The 22,210-nt window shown below is 39.7% G+C and overlaps 1 protein-coding gene across 2 annotated transcripts in view; it reads left to right on the top strand.

Moving 5' to 3' along the window:
- Positions 1-22,210, top strand: part of LYN (LYN proto-oncogene, Src family tyrosine kinase) — a 120,547-nt gene that overhangs the window by 35,166 nt on the left and 63,171 nt on the right. Inside the window, exon 2 of one of the 2 annotated variants that reach the window (XM_073229536.1) lies at positions 19,352-19,425. In XM_073229536.1, the coding sequence (XP_073085637.1) occupies positions 19,357-19,425 (69 nt within the window). In that variant the 5' untranslated portion in view covers positions 19,352-19,356. Of the gene's footprint in view, positions 1-19,351; positions 19,489-22,210 lie in introns of both variants that reach the window. The other variant, XM_073229535.1, reaches the window with a different exon arrangement.

The following is a 22,210-nucleotide window of genomic DNA, read 5'->3' as shown; positions in this document are numbered from 1 at the left end:
GTGAAGTTTAATTAAGTAACTTGCCAATGTTTCACAGGCCACTAATAAATAGAGGAACCAGATTGGTCACAAATTTCCTCATCCCAAAGCCCTTTGTTACCTCATTTGGGGAAAATTATTTTTTGAAAGTAGTAAGTTTCAGCCCAAATTCTTTGAATGAGCACAGTTAATGGGGGTGTTTTGGTTGTTGTTGTGGTCTAGATAGGTCTGAAACTAAAACAATTTTGGGAATTAACACTTACTGACCATCTATTTAGAAGAAGTCAAATGGATTGTGGCTAATAAAAATAATGGGTTCTACTTAAAGAATTGCTTCTGACTGCAAAATACAGTCCATGGGATTTCCAAGTTCAACTTTAATTCAGTGAATGGTGTTTTGACCTCGCTAACTTGGTAATGGGGTAGCAGCACTGTGTTCTCTTGGTAGAAGTAGGGTGGCCTATAAAGAGGCGGAATAGACAGTATCTGCCTTCAAGGAGTTTACAGTCTAGTTGAGGAGAGAGCCATACATGCCTTAACAGGTATACAATTCAAGAGTCATGTAACAGGTTGACATGGTACTGGAAGAGACGTCCTAGGGCTTGTGACTAAGTTCCAAGTCAGTTATGGAGAGAAGACATCAGAGGGAGAGAAGGATGTAAGCTGTGGGAACCAGGCAAGATTGGAGGGTGAGTTAGGCTTTGAAGGACAGATAGGATTTGTCTAAACGGGTAAGAGCCACAACTCGAAGGCAGGATGACACTGCCATGTCAACAAATACAGTTATCTGTCTGTGATACGAGTCTTCCATTTGGAGTAACACAGGTGATGGCGAGGTAGATTGGGGCCAGGCTGTGAGGGGCAAGTTGAATAACTGAGATTTTATCCCTTGGCAATAGTTGCAGTATTGGTCAAAGCAGTAGAGGTGATGGTATAATAGTAATAATAATATCTAATGTTTATTGAGCTTTTATTCTACTGGGTGCTCTATTGAACAAAGGCCTTTTCATAGAACATTTTTAGGTGCCAAGAACTGTTCTGTGCTCTGACAATACAACAGTGGACAGAACTGGCCCAAATCCCAGCTCTCACAGGGCTTATGTTCATGTGAGGAGAAATGGACCAATGATAAAATAGATTTTGTAATCTAAAATCTTGTAATAATGCTGCAGAGAGACCTACACAAAGAGGTGGGCAGGGAATGGATGACTGAGAGAACATCACAGTTGTGAAGCTTGGTTTTGTGTAAAGGTATGCATTAACTCATTTAATCTGGCCAATAATGGAAGGCAGTCTGAAGAATTTTGAATATAGAGAGACATGATGAAAATACAGTTCACAAAATTGAGCAAAGCCAGGGAAGGGCTGATGCTGTAGGGACTAGATAAGAGGTGAATGCTATAATCCAGAATGGTTAAATGTAAAATGGATCTTTTAGTAATGAGTACTATGAAGGGTTTTCTAGAGAAAGAAGACTAATGTAGAGAAAAAACCATCAGAATACTCTATTATCTGTCATGTCTTTTCCTAAGCCTGGAAACCAGGCGCAGTTATATTGTGAAGCTGACAGGGCTCGATAGAGAGTTGATTCTAGTAAATCCACGTGACCTCCATGATGACGAGGAGTCGCTGATAGGCTTTGAGCCTGGGGGGACTAGGATGATGAGATAAATGAAAAATTTCCACTAAGAAAAATGGATATTCAAAGAGTATCTGTCTTGCTATTTAAATATTTAAAATTTTGTAAATGAATTGGGAGCATCTCTGCAGTGTTAATACTTATGGAGAATCAGCTGTTTCTCCTCACAGCCGGGTAGGCATATGAATGCAAAGGTGGTGAGTTCCTGGTGCCAGGAGCCCTGGTCTCTCCTTCCCCATGAGCCCACCTCTGCATCTCCCTTCTGCACTGCTCAGGCTGACTACACCCGCCTGTTCTCCCTGACCCGCTGTTGCTGCTCACCTTTTAAAATTATAGGCTCACAGTTTCCCATTCTTGGTCCACTGCACCCTGAGCATCTCAATAATTTTTCTGTGGCAAACTAGAGTAGAAAACACTGAAGACCTCCATTTATTAGGTTTAGGCCCAAATATTGTAATATTTTTGTTATACAAACTTAGTACCATTTGAAAACTAATACACATATACTGAAAGCAAAAATGGTACTTTTATATTATTTTTAAATCAGCATGATTATGCATAGTGGGATATGCATACTGGTGTCATACAGCTTCTCCACTCTTGGAATCATATTTAGACAACACCATCCTCACTTTCTGTTCCACACTTATCTTCATGTGATACCTGTTTTTTAATCATAGCAACCACAGAAAACCCGGTTTCACATGATACAAGGTTGTTAAAAGGAATACAGTACAATCTCATGTTGAAACTGAGCTGCCTTGAGCCAGTAGTTCTCATGGTATCTCATGGATGTTATTGCATTTCCGTTGAAGGTTTGAAGTAAGCCCACACACCCCTTGAGTTTGCTGTGGTGCTTTGGGGTGCCTTGGCACACTGTTTGGGAACTATGTTATGAACCTGTTCTCTACCATCTCTTTCTTCTCTTCAGTCTTAAGACGCTTTGTGGCCATACCCATTTTAAGAAAGTAAGTCTGGATCCAGCCATGGCCTCCAGTTTCCTCTTTTTCACTTTTGAACTCATGGAGTGAGTTTAAAGTGACCTTACCCAGTCCACTTTTGATGTCCTACACCACCCTAGATAAGTCACTGCTTTGTCTTCAAGCTTCATGCAAAGACTGGTTCTCAGTCCTCATTCCACCTTACTTCTTTTGTGTCTCAAATCTGGGCCCCATGAGCTCTGGGCTTCCAAGTTAGAATCATTGCCTGGCTTTTAGCCATCCTACCTTACCACAAGCTCCCGTGGGAGCCAGGCTTTGGGCAAGAAGGGCTCTGTGCCTTGCCCTCCCTTAAATACAGTTAATCTCCACTGCACACCACTGTACGAGTGCTGTCGTTACCCCATTGATGTCCGATTGGAAACGGAGGCTGGCTGTGCCGGAAGGCGGTACATCAGGATATCACCATGGGCAGTCCTGTCTCCCAGTTAACGGGAAAGTCAGAGAGGCCTCTCTGGGTGGGGGTGTGCGGCCCACACACGTGGCTCCTGGTGCTCGATTTTAATTGTACAAGTACATTCTTATAAAAGTAAGACATTGTAGCCTGTCATAGACATTTTGGCAACAGAGAAGGAGAAAAATAAAAACTGACTCACTGTAGAAGCATAAAAGTGTTTTTATTTTAATTTTGATTTAATCTGATTTTACCATTCCTTTCCAAACTTTACTCTTCATATGTAACTGTAATGTATATAAAACTTCTTATTTTGCTTTTTTAAAATATTACAATGTAAACATTTTTTATTTAGTTACATAGTTCTTTCAGCCACTCTTAAAAAATTAATCCCTAACAATTTCAAGGTGGTACTTGCTCATAATCGAAAAACCAAAACAACTGAAACACTTTACCGTAAACTGGCAGATTCCTACCCTACCTTCCCCATGCCCCCCCATCCAGTTTTACTTACCAGATCCAACCACTTTTAACAGTTCTACAGTAGTTCCTTGAATGGTACCATATAGTTTGTGAACCTACCAGCAGTGCTGTTTGTACTTAATTGACTTATTGAAATATTGTTTGGTGGTGGTGGTTCTGCTGAATTACTAACTGCTGATGAATCCTGTGCACATATAAACACAAATATGTATGTGTAAACTCAGGGTCACAGTATCAGATGTACTTCACCCTGCAATTTTTGTAAGTCAGATTCACTTTCACCTTTCATTTGTGATCAATGGGTACAGGCATGTTGTTAGGAATAACTTTTTAATCAAACATTTATACATCTCCCTACTCTTAACCATTTTCCCAAGCCACATTTGTAGAAGTTTGGGAACTCAGCCAAGGGAATTTAATGAAATTCTATTGTATTTCACATTGTAATTGTTCAAGCAGATCAGGTAACAGCTTGTCCTGCATAATTGTGAAGAATATTGGGTGTTCAGAAGGAGCACATTATGTGGATGTGTGCAGCTTTTCTCAGCAGAAATATTTTAAGGCAATAGTCTTTTCAAAATTGAGGATCCATTTTCTGACACACTCAAAAATATGTGGATCTGTGCCTATTCTGTCACAATGCTTCTAAAAAATTAATAGGCTTTGTTTTCTAGAGTAGTTTTAGGTTCACAGAGAAATAGAATGGAAAGTACAGAGAATTTCCCATACAGCGCTCACCACCGCCTGGTATCCCCTAGTTATTAACAAATGCCACAGTTTTCATTAGGGTTCACTTCGTGCTGTGCATTCCACGGGTTCTGGCAAGTGCGTAATGACATGAATTCACCATTACAGTATCAGACAGAATTTAGGGCTTTAAAAATCCTCTGTGCTCCACCTATTCAACCCTCCCTCTGCCCTGAACTCCTGGCTACCACTGATCTTTTTAGTGTTTCCAGTAAACAGTACTGTTTTGCTTTCTCCAGAATGTCATATAGTTGGAGCCGTGTAGTATGCAGCTTTTTCATATTGGCTCTGTCTTTTAGCAACGTGCATTTAGTTTCCTTCATGTCTTTTTGTCCTTTGATAGCTCATTTCTCTCTTATAGATGCCTAATATTCTGTTGTCTGGATGTACCACAGTTTATCTAGTCACCTACTGTGGGGCCTCTTGGTCATGTCCACGTTTGAGCAATTATGAATAAAGTTGACATGAACATCCATACATGGGTTTTTGTGTGAATTTACGCTTTCAGTTCATTCAGGTAGATGCCAAGGAGTACCATTACTGAATTATATGCTAAGAGTATGTTTAGTAAGAAACTTTAAAGCTGTCTTCCAAAATGGTGTAGCATTCTGATTTCTCCCAGCAGTTATGAGAGTTCCTGTTTGTCGTTGTTAGTGTTTCAGATTTTTTATATTCTAATAGGTGTGTAGTGGTATCTCATTGTTGCTTAATTTGCAGTTCCCTCATGATATAATGTTTAGCATCTTTTCATATGCTTGTTTACCCCCTGCGTATCTTCTCTAGTGACATGTCTATTCAGACCTTTTGCTCATTTTTTAATTAAGTTGTTTGTTTTCTTATTATTGATTCTTAAAAGAGTTTTTGTCTATATTAGACGCCAGTCCTTTGCATTTTGTAAAGATTTTCTCCCAGTCTGTGGCTTGTCTTATTTTCTTAGCAGTGTCTTTTGCAGAGCAGACATTTTGAATTTTAATGAAATTCAACTTACCAGTTTTTCTCTCATGTATCACGCATTTGGTGTCATATCTAAAAAGTCATCACCCAACCCAAAGTCATGTAGATTTTCTGCTATGTAATCTTATAGGAGTTTTATAATTTTGCATTTAGCATTTAGTTGGGGTACCCATTTTGAGTTTTTTTATTGTAAAGGATGTAAGATCTGGGTCTAGGTGATGGTGATGATGATTTTGTTGGTACAGGCATATTGTTAGCAATAACTTTTTAATCAAACATTTGTAGATCTCCCCACTCTTACCATTTTCCCAAGCCACATTTGTGATGTGATGATGATGATGGTGATGATGGTGATGATGATTTTGCATGTGGAAGCCCAGTTGTTCCAGCACCACTTGTTGAAAAGACTAATTTCCCCTTTGAATTGCCTGTGCTGCTTTGTCAAAGACCACTTGGCTGCATTTCTGTGGGACTGTTTCTGGGCTTACTATTCTGTTCATAATATACTTTAAAAATGAGTTTTTTTTGTTACCTTCAGTGAAAATACATTAGTCATTAATCTGGGTTTGACTTCTTTGAGCCTTGGTTTCCTCATAAGAGGGGGGTGGAGGGAAAAGGGATCATTCTTACTCTTCTTCTATCTTTATCTCATGAGTCTAGTTTATATTTAGATATAAGGGCAGGGTGATGATTTTCTCACAAAGAGTTCCTGGGCTATTCTAACACACAGCAGGTCTGTGTGTGTGTTTTGTGTCGTGCATCTGTGTCTGTACAGGCAGAGTGGCAGACATCTACTGGACAAGGTTTCTGGCTGTGCCCCTTAAATTTTAGAATGAACTATTAAACCTGTCTTTCACTGATGACTCACAAAGCAAATTGTTCTGCCCCAATTTACAACAGAAAATATCAACACTTTAGGTCATTACCAGTAATTAGAGCATCAGATTTCCTGTCCTGCAACTTTCTTTCTTCAGGGGACATTTGGCCATATCTGGAGACACTTTTGGTTGTCACAACTGGTGCTGAGGAGTGTCCTAGCATCTTGTGGGCAGAGGCCAGAGCTGCTGCTGATGGTCCCCACAATGCGTACGGATAGCCTCAACAGCAAATGGTTTTTTGGCTCAGAATGTCAATAATGTTGAGGTTGAGAAAACCTGTTGTAGAGAAGCAGATTTATTTATGTTTTTCTCTTTGCTTTAGCCCCAGGAAACCTAGACTTTTGTGTATTTTACTGTACATCTGACAGCTGTGCAGAAATGTATGGTCTGATACACCATTCAGCTTCTTGTAGCTGTTGTGGGCTTGATTTTACTTTTTTCTAATTTCATAATAGCTTCTATTATGCTACATGCATTTAGGTAAAGCTGACTGAACTCCTGAAGTGGAATATAAATACATAATTTTATCTATTTCTGAGTAGAGGCAGCCTAATTGTTGATCATAATAATATGAGGCTACATTAATACTCTTCTTTGTTGTACATACATAATTAAGACTTCTTAATTTTCATTTCAGGTCCTTTGAATGACACATTTCCCTATGAGACATAAGTTCCCATTAGCTCGTCTTGTTTTCATAGTGTTCCCCTTTATTGTTAAGAGAAACAAAACCAAAAACCCCACTTGTTTCAGCAATCCCGTTGTCTTTGTGTGGAATTGCTCAACTGAGAGTTATGCAAATCGGGATCCGCCACGTGGGAGAGGCTTCCTGCCAGGCGCAGGTTCCCGGGGAAGAGCTCGCGGCTCGGGAGTGTTAGCTGTCAGCAGTACGCTTGTCGGAGGAGGGTCAGGACTGGCCCCTCGCGCTGCTCAGCCCCTTGCCCACTGCAGTCCGGCCGCGCCAGCACCCTCTCCCACCCTCGCCTCACTCCCCTCAGGGAACTGTGCGCACACTGCCTCTTCTTCCTCCCCCAGCTCCCTTCCCTTAGCCCTCCCGGCTCTGCTAGGGGGCAGGGCGCGGGGACTTGTGGGTCTGCATGGAGCCTACCACATGTGTCCCCACGGAGGCCTGAGCGCCTGTCCCTTCCTGGGACCCCCGGCAGAGCCCGTGCCGTCCCTCCAGAGCACCCTCGAGGGCATATCCTGGATGTGCAGCGGTTTCCCTCATGCCTGGTAAAAATCTTCGTGATTGAAACATTTCGTTTCCTTTTACATTCTTAGCAAAGACTACGGCCCCAGCTGTTTCCTCTCCAAGCCCTTTCCTCCCACAGATATCAGAGTTTGAAGGACCTTAGGTCACGGGTTCACATTCTCTAACTTTGTTTTAACTTTTTCAAAAATGTTTTCCATTTTCCAAACACATATATACATATTATATAATGTGTGTGTATATTACATGTTATATATGTATAATAAAAAAACATTGTATATTTATGCGTACATTTTATATATATATAATATATATATATAATATATACATAATGTAAGACATCTTTTAAAATTTTAGGTAAGGATAGCTGAACACATATCCCTAAGGTCTTCATATGTGTATGTGTATATGTGATGGCATATATCATGTATATGTGATGGCAACTATCATGTTTTATACACACACACATATATAAACTTATAAAAGTTAAGAATCTGGAAAGGCAAAACCAAAAATACTTGCAATCCCATCATTGGAAACATTGTGATATTTTAGGATATTTCTTCCTGGAAGTTTTTCTACTCGTATCTTTCCCCCCCAAAAAATGCTATTAATACTGTGTGTACTGTTTTTTAACTTCTCATTTAAATTCATTGTGGATGCCTTTTTATGTCAATTATATATATATCCACCAGATTTTAATGACTACGCAGTATTCTTTTGTGTTTCTGTGTCATGTTCTTAGTCAACTTTCCAAAAGCCAATTGCCTGAAGGCCAATTTGGTGAATTTATCAAATACTGGAAGACTTGTTTCTTTTAGCTACTTGAATGTTATTTCCCTGTTTAAAATTCTGTGCATTTTAATGTTCTCCTGCTGGTTCTGCAAATGGAATACCAACCTTAATGTTTCTGCAATTAAGAAGTTAAAATTTTCACTTAATTTAAGCTTAAATTTAAACTTAGAACCATCAGAAAATAATTGGAAGTGACCAAAACATTCCCAATACATACAACATGCTGAAGTCTAATTTCTAAGGATAAATTAGGATATATTGATCTGGTAGCTATTTGCAAAACCATTTGGCAGAAAAGGATAAAACCATACTGAGATTTGGAAGATGTGTAGAGGAATTTCTAGAAAGAAGCAGATTTGAGCCTCAAATGTAATAAAACAAAATGCCACTAGGGTCAATGAATTTTTAAAAATTAATTTAAAACGCTGAAAATGAAAAATGGATAAAGTAAGAATGAACTAGGAAACTACAGAAATAACCATATCTCATATTACACTTAAGCTACCAATTACTATTTAAAAGTTTTTTTATTGAAATATAGTTGATTAGTTTCAGGTGTATAATATAGTTCTTTAACTATTGGAAACATTACAATGTGCTCAACCATTATAAGGGTGGTTACCATCTGTCACCATACAAAGTTATGACGGTATTATTGGCTATATTCCCTATGCTATACTCTCATCCCTGTGAGTAATTAATTTTATAATTGGAGGTGTGTACCTCTTTATCTCCTTCCCTGTTTTGCTCATTGCCCCTTCCCATTCCCTATAGCAACCACCAGTTTGTTCCTCTGTATTTCTGAGTCCATTTTTGTTTTCTTTGTTCATTTGTTTTGTTTTTTAGATTCCATGTATCAGGTGAAATCACATGCTATTCATCTTTTTTTGACTTATTTCACCCAGCAATACCCTCTAGGTCCATCCATGTTGTCACAAATGGCAAGATTTCTTTCTTTTTTATGGCTTAATAATATTCTGTTGTGAATATGTACCACATCTTCTGTATCCATTCATCTGTCACTGGACACTTAGGTTGCTTCCACATCTTAGCTATTGCAAATAATGCTGCAGTAAACACAGGGGTACATATATCTTTTTGAATTAGTAATTTTGTTTTCTTTGGGTAAATACCCAGAAATGGGATTACTGGGTCATATGGTAGTTATATTTTTAATTTTTTGAGAGTTCTCCATATTGTTTTCCATAGTGGCTGCCACCAATTTATATTCCCACTGTCAGTGCATGAAGGTTCCCTTTTCCCCACATCCTCACTGACCCTTGTTATTTCTTGTCTTTTTGATACTAGCCATTCTGACTGGTGTGAGATGATATCTAATTACTAATTACAACTAACTACCATTTAAAAAATTACATCCATAAATATTTTAATTTTATCTCTTAAAGATATGTTTTAAACAAAAATTTAATGCTATTATTAAGAACAAAAGTGATAATAATTCCCTATCAACATCAAATATCTAATAATCAAATATCTCTAATTGTCTCTATTTTTAATAATTAAACTAATAATTGCTACTAACTTAGGTTAATATAGTCCTAAGAAGACTCAACAATTGTTAGTTTTTATTTTTATTTGTTGATATTTTTATTGAAGTATAATTGATATACAATGTTATATTGGTTTCAATTATACAACACAGGATTCAATAGTTACCCATATTATTAAATCCACCCCAACTAGTGTAGTGACTATCTGTCAACATAGGAAAATGTTACAGAACCATTGGCTATATTCTCCATGCTCTACTACCAAGTTATATTATGATTGAAATTTTGTGCCTCTTTATCCCCCTCACATACCCCAGCTACACACCCCAACTCCTTCCCCATGGTAACTACCAGTCACTTCTCAGTATCTATGAGTCTACTGCTATTTTGTTCATTTTGTTTTGTTTCATTTTTAGATTGCACATGTAAGTGAAATCATACAGTATTTGTCTTTCTCCACCTGGTGTATTTCACTTAGCATAATAGCCTCTAGGTCAATCCATGTTGTCATAAATGGCAGATTTCTTTATTTTTATGACTAAATAATATTCCATTGTGTATATGTACCATATCCTTAGTTTTAAAAAATAGAACATTTTTTTAAAAGAAATTTTCAAAAGCATTTACAACGGTTACTTTTGAGAAGAATTGTTATATGCTTAAGCTATTAAAACCACTCTAATACAAGTTGCTGTGAACTTTAGCTGTTACAACCATCCCATTTAATAGGGAATCACATAAACTTCATGGGTAGTTAAAAGACACAAATTTTGGTAAATTGTTCATCCTGTAATTTGAAAACCTTCAGAGAACTGGCTTTGGGCGAAATGAAATTTTGAGAACTGCTCTACATTTATGTAATCAGTGACCTATTATTTGGCAAGAAGTATGTTTCTGATTGTGTTCACTATAAATATTCCCTTTTATTTATGTAATATCACACTTCTTTATGTACTCATTTAATACTCATAGTCCACTATAAATATCCCTTTTTACAGAGCTTTTTGGAACTGCCCAGTTATTTTCTTACAAATGATTGTTACTTGAAGTGGTAGTACTGGGTTAAGAAGTACATACATTTTAAGGGATTTTAATATTTATTGTCAAGTTAAAGATGATATCATTTGCCCTCTCATACCTGCTCCAATGACTTCATTTTATGGTGAGGAAATTACAATCCAGAAAAGAGTGGTTTTGTCCATAATGAATTGTAAGCCTGTCAAAGCTGGAGCAGCAGCCAGGCTTCCTGATCGCTGATTCCCCAGACCTCTCATTACCTCTGCACTCTTCCAGTCAACTTCTCTGCTCTAGACTCCAAACTTTTAGGTGTTTGAACCTTCATCTACATCTTTAATTGTCTTGTGCTGGACTCACTAATAAATGCAGTCATTAAAACTGTATTGGTTTATTAATGTTCTGAAAAACACAGTTTGTCTTTTTATGCCTCATGATGTCAGAATATCTCAGTATTGTGGGAACTTCACATTTTTATGCTATACCTTCAAGTCATAGCTACTACATAATCCCTGGGTCATCTTGCTGCTATGCTTATGTTTTACAACATCTAATAAGGAAATGTTTTCAAACCAGATAAAGACATCAACAAACAGAAGGTAAATTAAAACATATCAGATTTTGATCACAAAAGCATAAGGAAAAGTTCAGGAAACCAGTCATAACTGAACTGCATCTCTTTGTCAGTGGGTGGGGAGGGGGCTTAAAATTAATTTTTTATTGATGTAATTCACATAATATAAATTCACCCTTTTGAAGTGTACAATTAAGTGGCTTTCAGTATACTCATCAGCTTGTAAAACCGTCACCACCATCTAATTGCAGAACCCACTGCAATTTGTGTGTAGCAGGCTTACAGAATTTACAACTACATTTCAGCTGTGCCAAAAACACAGGGGTCAGGAAAAGGCATCACATTCTCTATTTCTCTCTTCAGGCCTCTGAATGGCAGCAGGTGGGAAAATAGCCTTAAGTTCACCAGCAGGGTTTGAATCTTTTCCATCAGGACTCCCACTTCCTTAAGGCAAGAGCTTGGTCCTTCCCATTCCTTCCCCAACTCTTTCAGTAGATACAGGGTTTCTGTTGTGCTTTAGGGGAAGAAAGAAGCCACAGATTTTCTCCTTGTCCTTTGTATACCTGCTGACATATGCCTGGGCACTGGTGATTTGGGGGACTGTTAGACTGACCACCACCCCAAGACTGACTAGATCACATCAGGTCACTCAGAAACATCTAGAACCCCTTTAAGACTTTCAACAGGCTGAATGACAGGAGCCTCTGGCTGTATGGTTTTGACTCCATCTTCCCTCCGTGCTTCTCCCTGTGTGAGATGACAAGCAAAGAGCTAAACAGCCCTTCCGTCAGACCTACAGCCTCCTCCTGCCTGGGTCTAGGGAGGTGGACCTGGAGCCATCCAGAAGTTCTTGAAGCCAACACCCTACTCTCTTTCCCAACTGGGGCTTATTGTAACAGTGGGGGGGTGGGGGGGGTTACACAGGTTTTGTCCCAGTCTTACTCTTTCTAGTGCTCTTCAGGCTTATCTTTCTCACTTCTTGTAAACCACATCCCTACCCTTCAAGGGGGATCCTGAGGACTTCCTCTTTGTCACAGACTAGAGATGATAGCCATAACATAAACGAGATGAAATCCTTGCCATACAGCAGGCAGCTGTGTCATCTAAGTTGCCAAGGACTTGCTCTGGATATGAAACCCAGAGGAAAAGTAGGAGACAGGGTCACCAGATGCCAAAGCCACACTGACTTAATTGCCCCAGCCACTGTTGCTGGTAGGTAGTACCGTACTGAAACCTTATTTGAGGCTGGGCAAGTTAGAAAGCCAGGCCCCAGAACCAGGCAGATCTTACCAGCTGTGTCAGCAATGGCTTTTTGGGAGATTTTGTGGAGGAAAAACATCGAGAATGTTTGAAAATGTATATAAGGACAAAAATCTTAGTTGCCAAAGTAAAGAGAGTCTGGTGACAACCTTCTCAATTCTCTCCCTTTCAAAAGGAATTTAGGAAAATAGACAAAAGAAAATGAGCACTTAAGTTAGGTACTGATGGAGTTGATTGTGGAGATAAATTCTGGCCTCTCTCCTCTTCTGCCATCTGAGGCTACCAGTGAGGATTTTTCTGAGGACCTGGTGGTTTGGAGAAAACATTGCAACTGGCACAGACTGCCTCTTTAAAGGCTCATTCTTGAAAAGAAAACAAAGAGTGTCTAAAAGGTTTCTGTGTAGCCAGACAAAGTAAATCTCTGGAGTTAAACAACTGGTACTGGAATGTAGGTGTGAGCACTGGAGAACCTGATGTTAGGGATGAATTCCTGTGATTATTCTTGAGTCAAACTCAACCTACTTTTGAAGCTCACTTTTGTTTGGGATCATTACCACTGATCTCTGTATTGTTGGGGCTTTCTTTCTCTTCCGTCCTAAACTCCCTAATTCAGAAAACTCCTGGAGATGAAGCTCACTTCAGAAAGAGGCAGCAAGGCCTTGGGTGGGTGCAGCTTTGAAGCCGATGGGCCAAGTTCCAGTTTTACCTGAGACCTTTGATCACCTAGCCCTGGTTCACCTCTGGGCCTTTGCTTTCCTTATGTTGACAATGCTGGCTACAGAAGAGGAAACTCCATGCTTTCTGCCCACACTGTTGGTCTCCTACCCTATTGCATTTTTGGTTACTCCAGAACGATCACTTGATATTACAGGGTCAGAAAAGAGAAGGTCAGTAAAAGGAGGGAGACCTCAGAGCTCCCCATGACATGCCTTTGACTGAGTAATTCACTTGTTGCTGGGAAAACTCAATGCAAATTAAAGCATTCCAGTTTGGGAAGTTGTGGTGAAGTTTTTTAAAAAAACAATTTTAGCTTCTTTTTGGTGGCTGTTGAAATAAAGGCACAAAATGCCTAAGTCATAATAAAAACTAAGCATGGTATCAACGGGGTTTCTTTTGTAGCACTTCGTAAAGTCAAGAAGTTTAGATTCTGAGGGGTTAAATCCTAGCAGCTTTGTTTTTAAATTGTAACATCTAGGATTGGATGTGAACTAGGTGTTAAAACAGAGATCACATTTCATAGGGGGAAGTGGCATCCAATTTCCTATATTTGCTTTTTTTAAGCTCTGAAATTACCAGAAATTAGTGATTTTAAAACTTTCATGTAGCAGACAGGAAGTTGAATTTGTGAACACTTGAAATATAATAGGCTGAAAAATATAGGTTAAAATATAATATATACGATGGGATACCTTTTAACCTGCAAAACCTATGATGAAAAACAAAATACTACCCAAAATTTAAGTTATATCCAAACACAGGAGCCTCTTTGCACTGTTTCTCTCCCCTCTCCTTAATCACAGAGTGATACATACATTTACATTCAGGTCATCATGCAGTTCAAAAGTGGGCAGCAGAGTTGACATGGCAACTGTGTAAGGAGTGGAGGAGAGGGAGAGGGAGAAAATGTGCCTTTAGGTGGGGTAGGGGGCCTATGTGCCAGCCTGCCAGTAAGATGGGAGACGTGCTTCTCTTCTCCTCTTTTTGGGGTGGAGTATGGGTTGTCTGTGTGTTTCTCATTATGGGATTGTTTTTCTTCCAATGTTTGAGGAAAAACTAGCACTTGACCACATTTATTTATGTACTTAACAAATTACAAATATTAACTAATTTAACTAATTTAATCCTCATAACAACCTAATGAGCTGGACAAAATGATCTCTTTTTCAGAAGGAAGCTGAGGCACAGAGAGGTTAGGCAACTTGCCCAGGATCACCCAGTTAATAACTGATGGATCAGGATTGAGTTCAGTAATCCACCTCCACAATTCTTACTCCAAAATAGTTTGCAAATTGTAATGTCTTCCATAGGAATTTTTAAGAGAAAATTTCCACATAGGATCTTACACCTTACAGGTAGACTTTGTAATCTAATAAATACGGTGGTGGTTATCTCTTCAGATGTTTTTCTGTGCATATTAAATATGTATATGAATATGTGTGTGTAATTGTGTGTTAGTGTATTTCTTCAGTTAGGAATGATTGATGGTCAAGAATATCTGAATTATGCTAATATCTCTTGTTAACCCGACCTAATTTAATGAACTATCCCCTATAAATGGATGCCTAGATTGTCTGTCTATCATATAAATAACATTAGTATGAGCACCCTTATTACCTAAAGAACAAATACTCTAAAACTTCTAAATATAAAAACAAAACATGGTAACTGGGAAGTGATGGAGGTATTAACTTACCTTATTGTGGCAATCATTTCATAATAGAGAGTATATCAAATTATCGTGTTGTATGCCTTAAATTTATACATGTTATATGTTAAGTATATCTCAGTAAGCTGGAGAAAAAAAAATCCCTATAAGTGAAATTCTAAATGGACAGTTGTTTCTTTGTTGAGCAAGTGGATAATTGTAGAGGCAGCAGGGTGATAACAAGGAGTCAAAATTCATCTTTTACCCCAGGGTCTGTCTTTTGTTTTTGTTTTTAAAGGATTTTAGTATTCTAAGGCCCTTAAAATGAGGATGAGTCACCCACCCCAATGGATATTTGTCTCAGTGAAAGACAATTTTGGAGAAGCACTTGCCTCCCATTTCCGGGATGTCTTCTTGGTGGATGTCCCTTTGTGAGTAAAGGGCTGTGTCATTTTATACCATCATCTTGAGCATGTGTGATACACATACCAGAGTTGTATTTGTATATCAAAACCTTGGTTATTATTATTATTAACCCAAAGTCCCACATATAAAATGTGCCTTCATTTACTGTTAAAAAAAATTAAAGACATTGCCAACTACGTCATCAACAGCACTTCATGTAAAAGGCTATCTTAAGAAACCCTAGAATTCATGCTGGTGCCCTGCTTCCCCATGAGGGGCCTGGCCTACTTCCCCTTCCCCTGTGAAAGCACAGTGACCATGCTGTGCTCTGCTCTTCCTGCCAGGAAACTTGCTACAGCAAAAATCTACTACCCACCATGTCACCACGTCTGCCTGCATTCAATGAACTCTTTTCCTTGGCGAGAATTCTTTGTTTTCATTTTATTAAACTCATTATTGCCTTTTTGTGTAAAAGCATTTCCAATCCTTTTGAGAAGCAGGCTTTAAAAATAATCTCTTTGTTGGGCATCATTAATAGTAGATAAAACACAAGTTTCAAAATAGCCATCATATGGCACAATGGTGAGAGCACAGACTTTAGGCTGAAGCTGTGGGTGAGTCCCAGTGCCACCACTCACTCGCACTGTGGCTTTGGGCCAGTCATTTAAGCTTTCTGAGCTTAGTTTTACTCCTCTGTAAAGTGGGGCTAATAAAACCTGAGTGGTAGAGTTTCTTTGAGGATTGAGATGCTTAGAAAATTATACGTGTTCAGTTCAGAAATACTAAGGTGTGAATCACTGTAAAATGTAACATATCACTTGCAAGCATGTGTAACCACTTTCTCAGTTTTTGTTGGGTGTACGTTGTATTTTCTACTTTTCCTGTAGCGTAAGGAATTAAATGCAAGACCTGGTTTGAGTTCAAGTTGCTCTTCCCCATGTCACAACAGGTTACTCCCTGAGCTTTCTTTATTTTATTTTAATTTTTTATTAAAGTATTATTCCCTGAGCTTTCTTGCTGAACTGTGGATAAACCACAAGGCCCCAAACACAAGGCTCCTGTCTGGTGGGTGGCCAGCAGAGGCCCGTTCAGCCTGAGCAGTGGGTGCACGGTGACCTATGTGGAGTGGAATTTTAGTTGTTTTCATCTACAGTATATATATTTGGTTCTCAGTTGGCCATGGTGATGCGAGAGGCAAAAACATGAAACAGGCATAAATAAATGATAATCCTGGTACTAACTATCTCCACCCCCTCACACATCCACCTGCTTTTAATTTTCACCCTTCATCTTCCTTCCATGGCCATGCCCCTTGGGCAGTTGCCACCGTCTCTCCACCTGGGGCCCTTGCAGGGTCTGTGTCTCCCTTCTCCCACTTCAGCTCTCTTCTCCCTCATCACTTCCTAAAGAGTTCTCACTCATAAGTGGAGATCTCCTATCATCTTCCCTGGTTAAAATTTTTTTGTGGCTTCCTGCTGAAATAAAGGCCACTTTGCTTGGCATGACATATGATGAGCATACCACAAAGTACTTTCCTAATCTCATCTCCTGATTTCACACACACCCCAGGGGTTTCTAACATTTTGAACAATATTTTGCATAGAGTTGTTCATAATACCCTCCTACTTTCTCCCCTCTCTAACTTACAATTTTGAAAATTCCAAATCTATTTTAAAAAGTAAAAGAATGTCCTCACCTAGATTCACTACTTTTTAAATATTTGTCACATTTGTCCTCCACCCTCTTCTCTTGTTCTTTTTGGCCAAAATGTTGAGCTTCGCAGACAGCATGAGTGTTCATCCCTGCAGTCCTGGCCAACAGCTCCTGGATACCGGGATTCTCCTGCAAAACCACACCACCTTTGCCACGCCTGTAAAGCTGAACAATTCCCTACATTCTTGTTCAAACATATTCAGATTTCCCCAATTATCCCAGCTCTGTCTGCTCTTTCTACAAATGTGCTGCTCTGAGCACCTGTGGTGCACAGGCCCTGTTCTGGGTTGCTTTCTGTAGGAGAGCTGACAATACATACAACATGTATTGGAACATCGGGCGTGAAAGGAAAAAGAGAGTGTAAAGCGTGGGGAGTGGGCAGAAGAATGATCACCCTTTTCAACGGGTGGTTGGTGAAGACCTGTCCGGGGAGGTAATATTAGCGTCCACATCAAAGCCAGAGACAGAACGGGAGGAGCAGCCAGGCCGGGCGGGGCTGTGGCACCGCCTGAGAGGGGCAGGGAGGGGGCAGGGTCTGCGTCCGGTGGGCAGGGCCGGCAGGGCTCCTCCTTCGGGGCGGCTCGACGGGTGGGGTGCGGCGCATGCCGCGCGCGAGACCGCGGCCGGTGCCCTGTCCGTCCTTTATATAGCACCGTTTTAACGGCTGATAGGTAAACCCAACTATTTGGGAGGGTAGAGGGACTGGTGAAAAAGAACTCTCCTGTTTATTTACGGATCAACTTTCAAGCCCTTCTCTATTTCAAAAACCTTAGCATATGAAAAAAAGCTGTTTTGAATCAAAGTTCTTGTTTCCCCTTTATTTTGGGAACTACAGTTTGCTAGTTTCAGAAAGAGGTGTGGCTGTCCATTAGAGCCTTCATACCTCAATAATGAAATGATAAACAAGTTGAAGGTCACAGACCAACTGGAGGCCTGCAGGACACAGGGCAGAGATGAGCTGTTTCAACAATGCGGAATAGATGCTAGTGTAGAGAACATCGGGATATACCTAAGAACAATTCCCCACCCGCCCTAGATGCTCCCTAATTCAACAGCCTCCTCCCCAAGTCATCTCCCCGAAATCAACACTGTTCCCTCTGATGTTCTGGGCAGTGTCCCCAACGGCAGTGCTTCAGAATTACACAGATCTGGTGGGGAGCACCCTGCCCTCATCGGACCTCAAGAGCATTTCCTGGAATGTGTCCAGGGAATCTGTTCTGTTAAGTCTAGATAATTCTGATGTTCCTTCGGCTTGGTCACCACTACCATGTAGGACCTTCCAACGGAGCTCGTAGCTGATTGCGTTTTGTTTTTAATGTGCAGATTTGACCACGAGGCTGTACTGTGAGTCAGGGTTTGTGTGCTTTGTGTGGTGTTCCACACATGTTGGTATTAACTGAGTAAGTGAATGAAAGAGTTTAGCATTAGAAGCAAGGTCATGTCATTCCGTGCTGGTCAAGCACAAGTAAGTCCCCTTCCACCGTCCATTCTTCCTCCTAAGTCTTTTGCCTGGTTCTGGCTTGCTGAGGCCGTCGTTGGTGCCTCCAGCTCTGCCATCTCTCCTGGTTTTCACACTTGCATATCTGATTACTGACAAGCCTGCTGGATTTGATCATTTGGATGTTCCTACAAGCATCTTTTCTCCAATACCTGTCTTCTCATTTTCTTCCAGGCTTGGTGAAGGCCATACCATTTTCCTAGGCCCCAGGCCACATTGCACTGGAGTCAGGTTTTGTGCTCTGTAGCTCCCAGTTGTGCTTGCCTTTGAGGCTTCCAGCCGCTTCACTTTACCTTACAGTTGTGTCATTAGTCCAGGGTAAAGAAAAACAGCATTGCACCCAGGGTGTGCCCCCTGTCCATCCACTCCTGGCCACCCCTTCCTGCTCCTTGGCTAAAGGGTTTTGCGTTATAGAACTAATGCCCTGAAAGGATCAGCTTGAACGAGTTCCCTCAAGAGGCCATGTCATCTCAGGTTCAGTACTTTGCAGTGAAGTTCCTTCTTCCTGGAAACCCTTTACTGCCTTTGCACCTGGGCCCTCCCATCGGACTCAGTGTTCCCTTCTGGATGCAACCCCTGACCACATCCTTTCCTCTTGCCTGAGTTAGATGTCCTTTCTTAGGTCCTGTGCATCCACAGTCCCTGACTCTCCACAAACACACATTTTTGCCACAAGAACATGATCCCCTTTAGGAAAAGAATAATGTCTTGGTGACATAAAATTGATGCTCAGTAAATAGTTGCTGAATGAATGAATGAACAAATGAATGAACAAGCAAACTGGTTTGTAAACAATATCTACTTTTGAATTTGTTAAACTATCTATGCTAAAGGATAAAAATGCGTTGTTTTATTCTTTGTTAATGGAGAAATTTTGGTGGCTTGAAGCCATTCTAGAATGGTAAAACAATGTCATTGCTTTATATTCCAACAGGAAATATGGGATGTATAAAATCAAAAAGGAAAGACAATCTGAATGACGATGGAATAGATTTGAAGACTCAACCAGTACGTAATACTGACCGAACTATTTATGTGAGAGATCCAACGTCCAATAAACAGCAAAGGCCAGTAAGTAGATAGTCTCAGGAGAGAATTCCCACAGCAGGATCAAAGCATGGCTGCATAATTTAAACACCAAATCTGGAACATGTGCATGCAAACAAAATCACATAATTACTTGGGCCTCAAATATTTTTTGATAATGTCTTTATAACTTAATCCTTTAAAGAGCTTATAAACATTTTAGGGATAAGCAGGCCACTTTTCATACAATAAAAGGGCCTTGGCCACCTTTTTATAGGTGAAAACAATCATCTTTCACATCACTGGTGCAAAGACCCACTCATGTATACAGATGTTTATCTATCAGAGCTTGTGTGACTTAGGATAAGTAGTGAGGTCAGTGCAGTGGTCTGGAAGCAGAAGAAAATGCTGGATTCAAGTCAGAAGCCAAAATAGGTGCTAATATGACCTTTGGCATATCATGCTTTATCGCATCTTGACATTCTTCAATTAGTTCAAAATAGTACAGATACTGAAGTTGTCATGAGTTACTATAGAACATTAAAAGATCTTAGAAAACACAGCTAATTCTGCCCCCTAACCCTGGACAAATATCTGTACCAGAAATTTTATATGAATGATGTGCTGTTAGGTGTGTTTAGGGAATGCTTGGAAAAAGAGGAACTAATACTGTACCACATATCATGGAAAAGAGGAACAGAGACTTGAAAAATTAAAACCTTAAATGTACTTTATTTCAAATCTTATATCCTTTCCATCTATTCTCTCACTATAAATAGGTATATTTTCCTATAGTCTGGTTTTTATGGAATTCCTCAGCACTTACTCTGGATGCAGTTTATTCCAGTTTTGTCTATGCCATTAAGAGTTTTCATAGTGTCTCTAGTCTGACATGTTTGTAAATGCCTTGGCCTTCTAGAAGTGTGTTATTGTGATCAAGCCCTTCTGCCAGCCCTCTCCCCACCATTCCCCATTATCTTGCAGGTGTGACATATGTCAAAGTTGCATGTCATTGTTGAAATTGACAACTCACCATTGGCCTTCTTAAAAGGAAGTGGAGATGAAAAGTGAATATACATTATGCTATTAATTAGTTATGCATATATTTCTAGATAGATAGATAAATTAATGCAATTTACATATAGAAACTCAAAATGTATAAGATTATTAATAGCTTTAATAATTTAGTGATAACAAGTATATATAAATATAATATTGAAAACATTACATAAACAGGTATAGATATAGAACAGTATTACTTAAATATGATTAAAAGAAAATAAAGCCACAAATAGTTTTTTTATAGACTTCAAAGATCTCATAAATGGAATCTGACCTTTTCTGGCATCACATACTATATATTCTACATGCTTTAAAACCCAAGTTTTTGTTTTGTTTTGCTTTGTTTTTAATGATGAACCAAGATGTCCTTTATTCAGAAAAACAAAGCAAAAAAGACAAACTTACCCATCATTTTTCCTCTTCTTAAGAGTAAAGGTCGTTAAAGATGAGGTCAGAAAGCAGAAGCAGTAGACATGGCTGAGACTTTCCCATGCCCTCAGGTATAGTACAGTCTGTGTCTTCCATGGTCATAAACGCCTTGTTTCCTGGCTGCGGATAACACTCTCCGCTCTGTGCCACACGTGCCAAAATGCATGCCCTGGATTGACTCCAGGTGGTGATCTGATGAGATGATGAAGTTGAATCCATGCACATTCAACAATGCTGTAAGGACATTTTAGGGAGAAAGTTATGGTGAATGAGTTGCATAGATGTGTTTTGGTCTTATAAAAAGTATATTAACACATTTGTTTATTAAGGACTCGGTGATATTTGAAAATCAGCTTGCTGCTTCAAAATGATTTAACTGATTTCTCATCTTCTAATTATTTCCTCTAAATTATTTATAATTGATCATACACCTAATTATGCAAATACAAATGATTTAAAAGTCAGTATCTAATTTCTTGAAATAAGATTTGAAGGATAATATGGACCCAAGCTTTCCTGATGCCAGGGAGTGTAGTAATCCCTTTGCCCCACCAGCCTTACAGTTGGAGATTTTATGCATTGACTTTCATTAGAAATTTAAATTTCAATACAAACTGTTTTGGTCCCATTCCATTAAGTCACTTAATCAAAGAGAGAAGTCACACGATTTGTGGGTATAGGCCTCTGACCATACCTTCCTTAAAAGGGGCCCACAAAATCTTATACATCCTCCCATGGTCATGGAAAGAAAAAGGAATTTGATTTAAAAGGTAATTGAGGGGGCCTTTGTGCCACTGAAGCCTCCCTGAAACTCATTCCCAACTAAAATAACAGGGATGCCATCTGTCCCCACGATGGAATCAGGGTCAGCATAGAAGGCCTGGCCCCGTTAGGACTTGTTCTCAGCTCCCAGGGACAGAGCCCTGATTACAGTTTTGTAAACAAGTCTGGGAAGCCTGGGGATGAGCAGTCCTGGACCAGGGTGGCAACTCCAGGCCACCTCCAGTCTTCGCTCTGCCATCCCTGGTGTTTTCCAGCTGTCACATGTCTCCAGACAGAAAGAAGGCAAGGGAAATGGTGAGTGTCCCCAAAGCCACAACCATTTTGTTTATAAATACACTTCCCTCCAGAACTGCCTAGAAAGCTAGAGAATTGGGAAACATAGTCATTTAGCTGGACAAATTGCCACCCCAGTTAATATTAGGGATCTGTTACCAAACAAGAGGGAGGATGATGACTGGGCAAGCATCAGGCAGCCCCAGTCTGGAGCCCTGTT

The sequence above is a fragment of the Manis javanica genome, chromosome 2, assembly GCF_040802235.1.
Source record: "Manis javanica isolate MJ-LG chromosome 2, MJ_LKY, whole genome shotgun sequence".
In the NCBI taxonomy this organism is placed as follows: domain Eukaryota; kingdom Metazoa; phylum Chordata; class Mammalia; order Pholidota; family Manidae; genus Manis; species Manis javanica.
The sequence above is the reverse complement of the archived record's forward strand: the minus strand, read 5'-3'. Positions and strand labels throughout refer to the sequence as shown.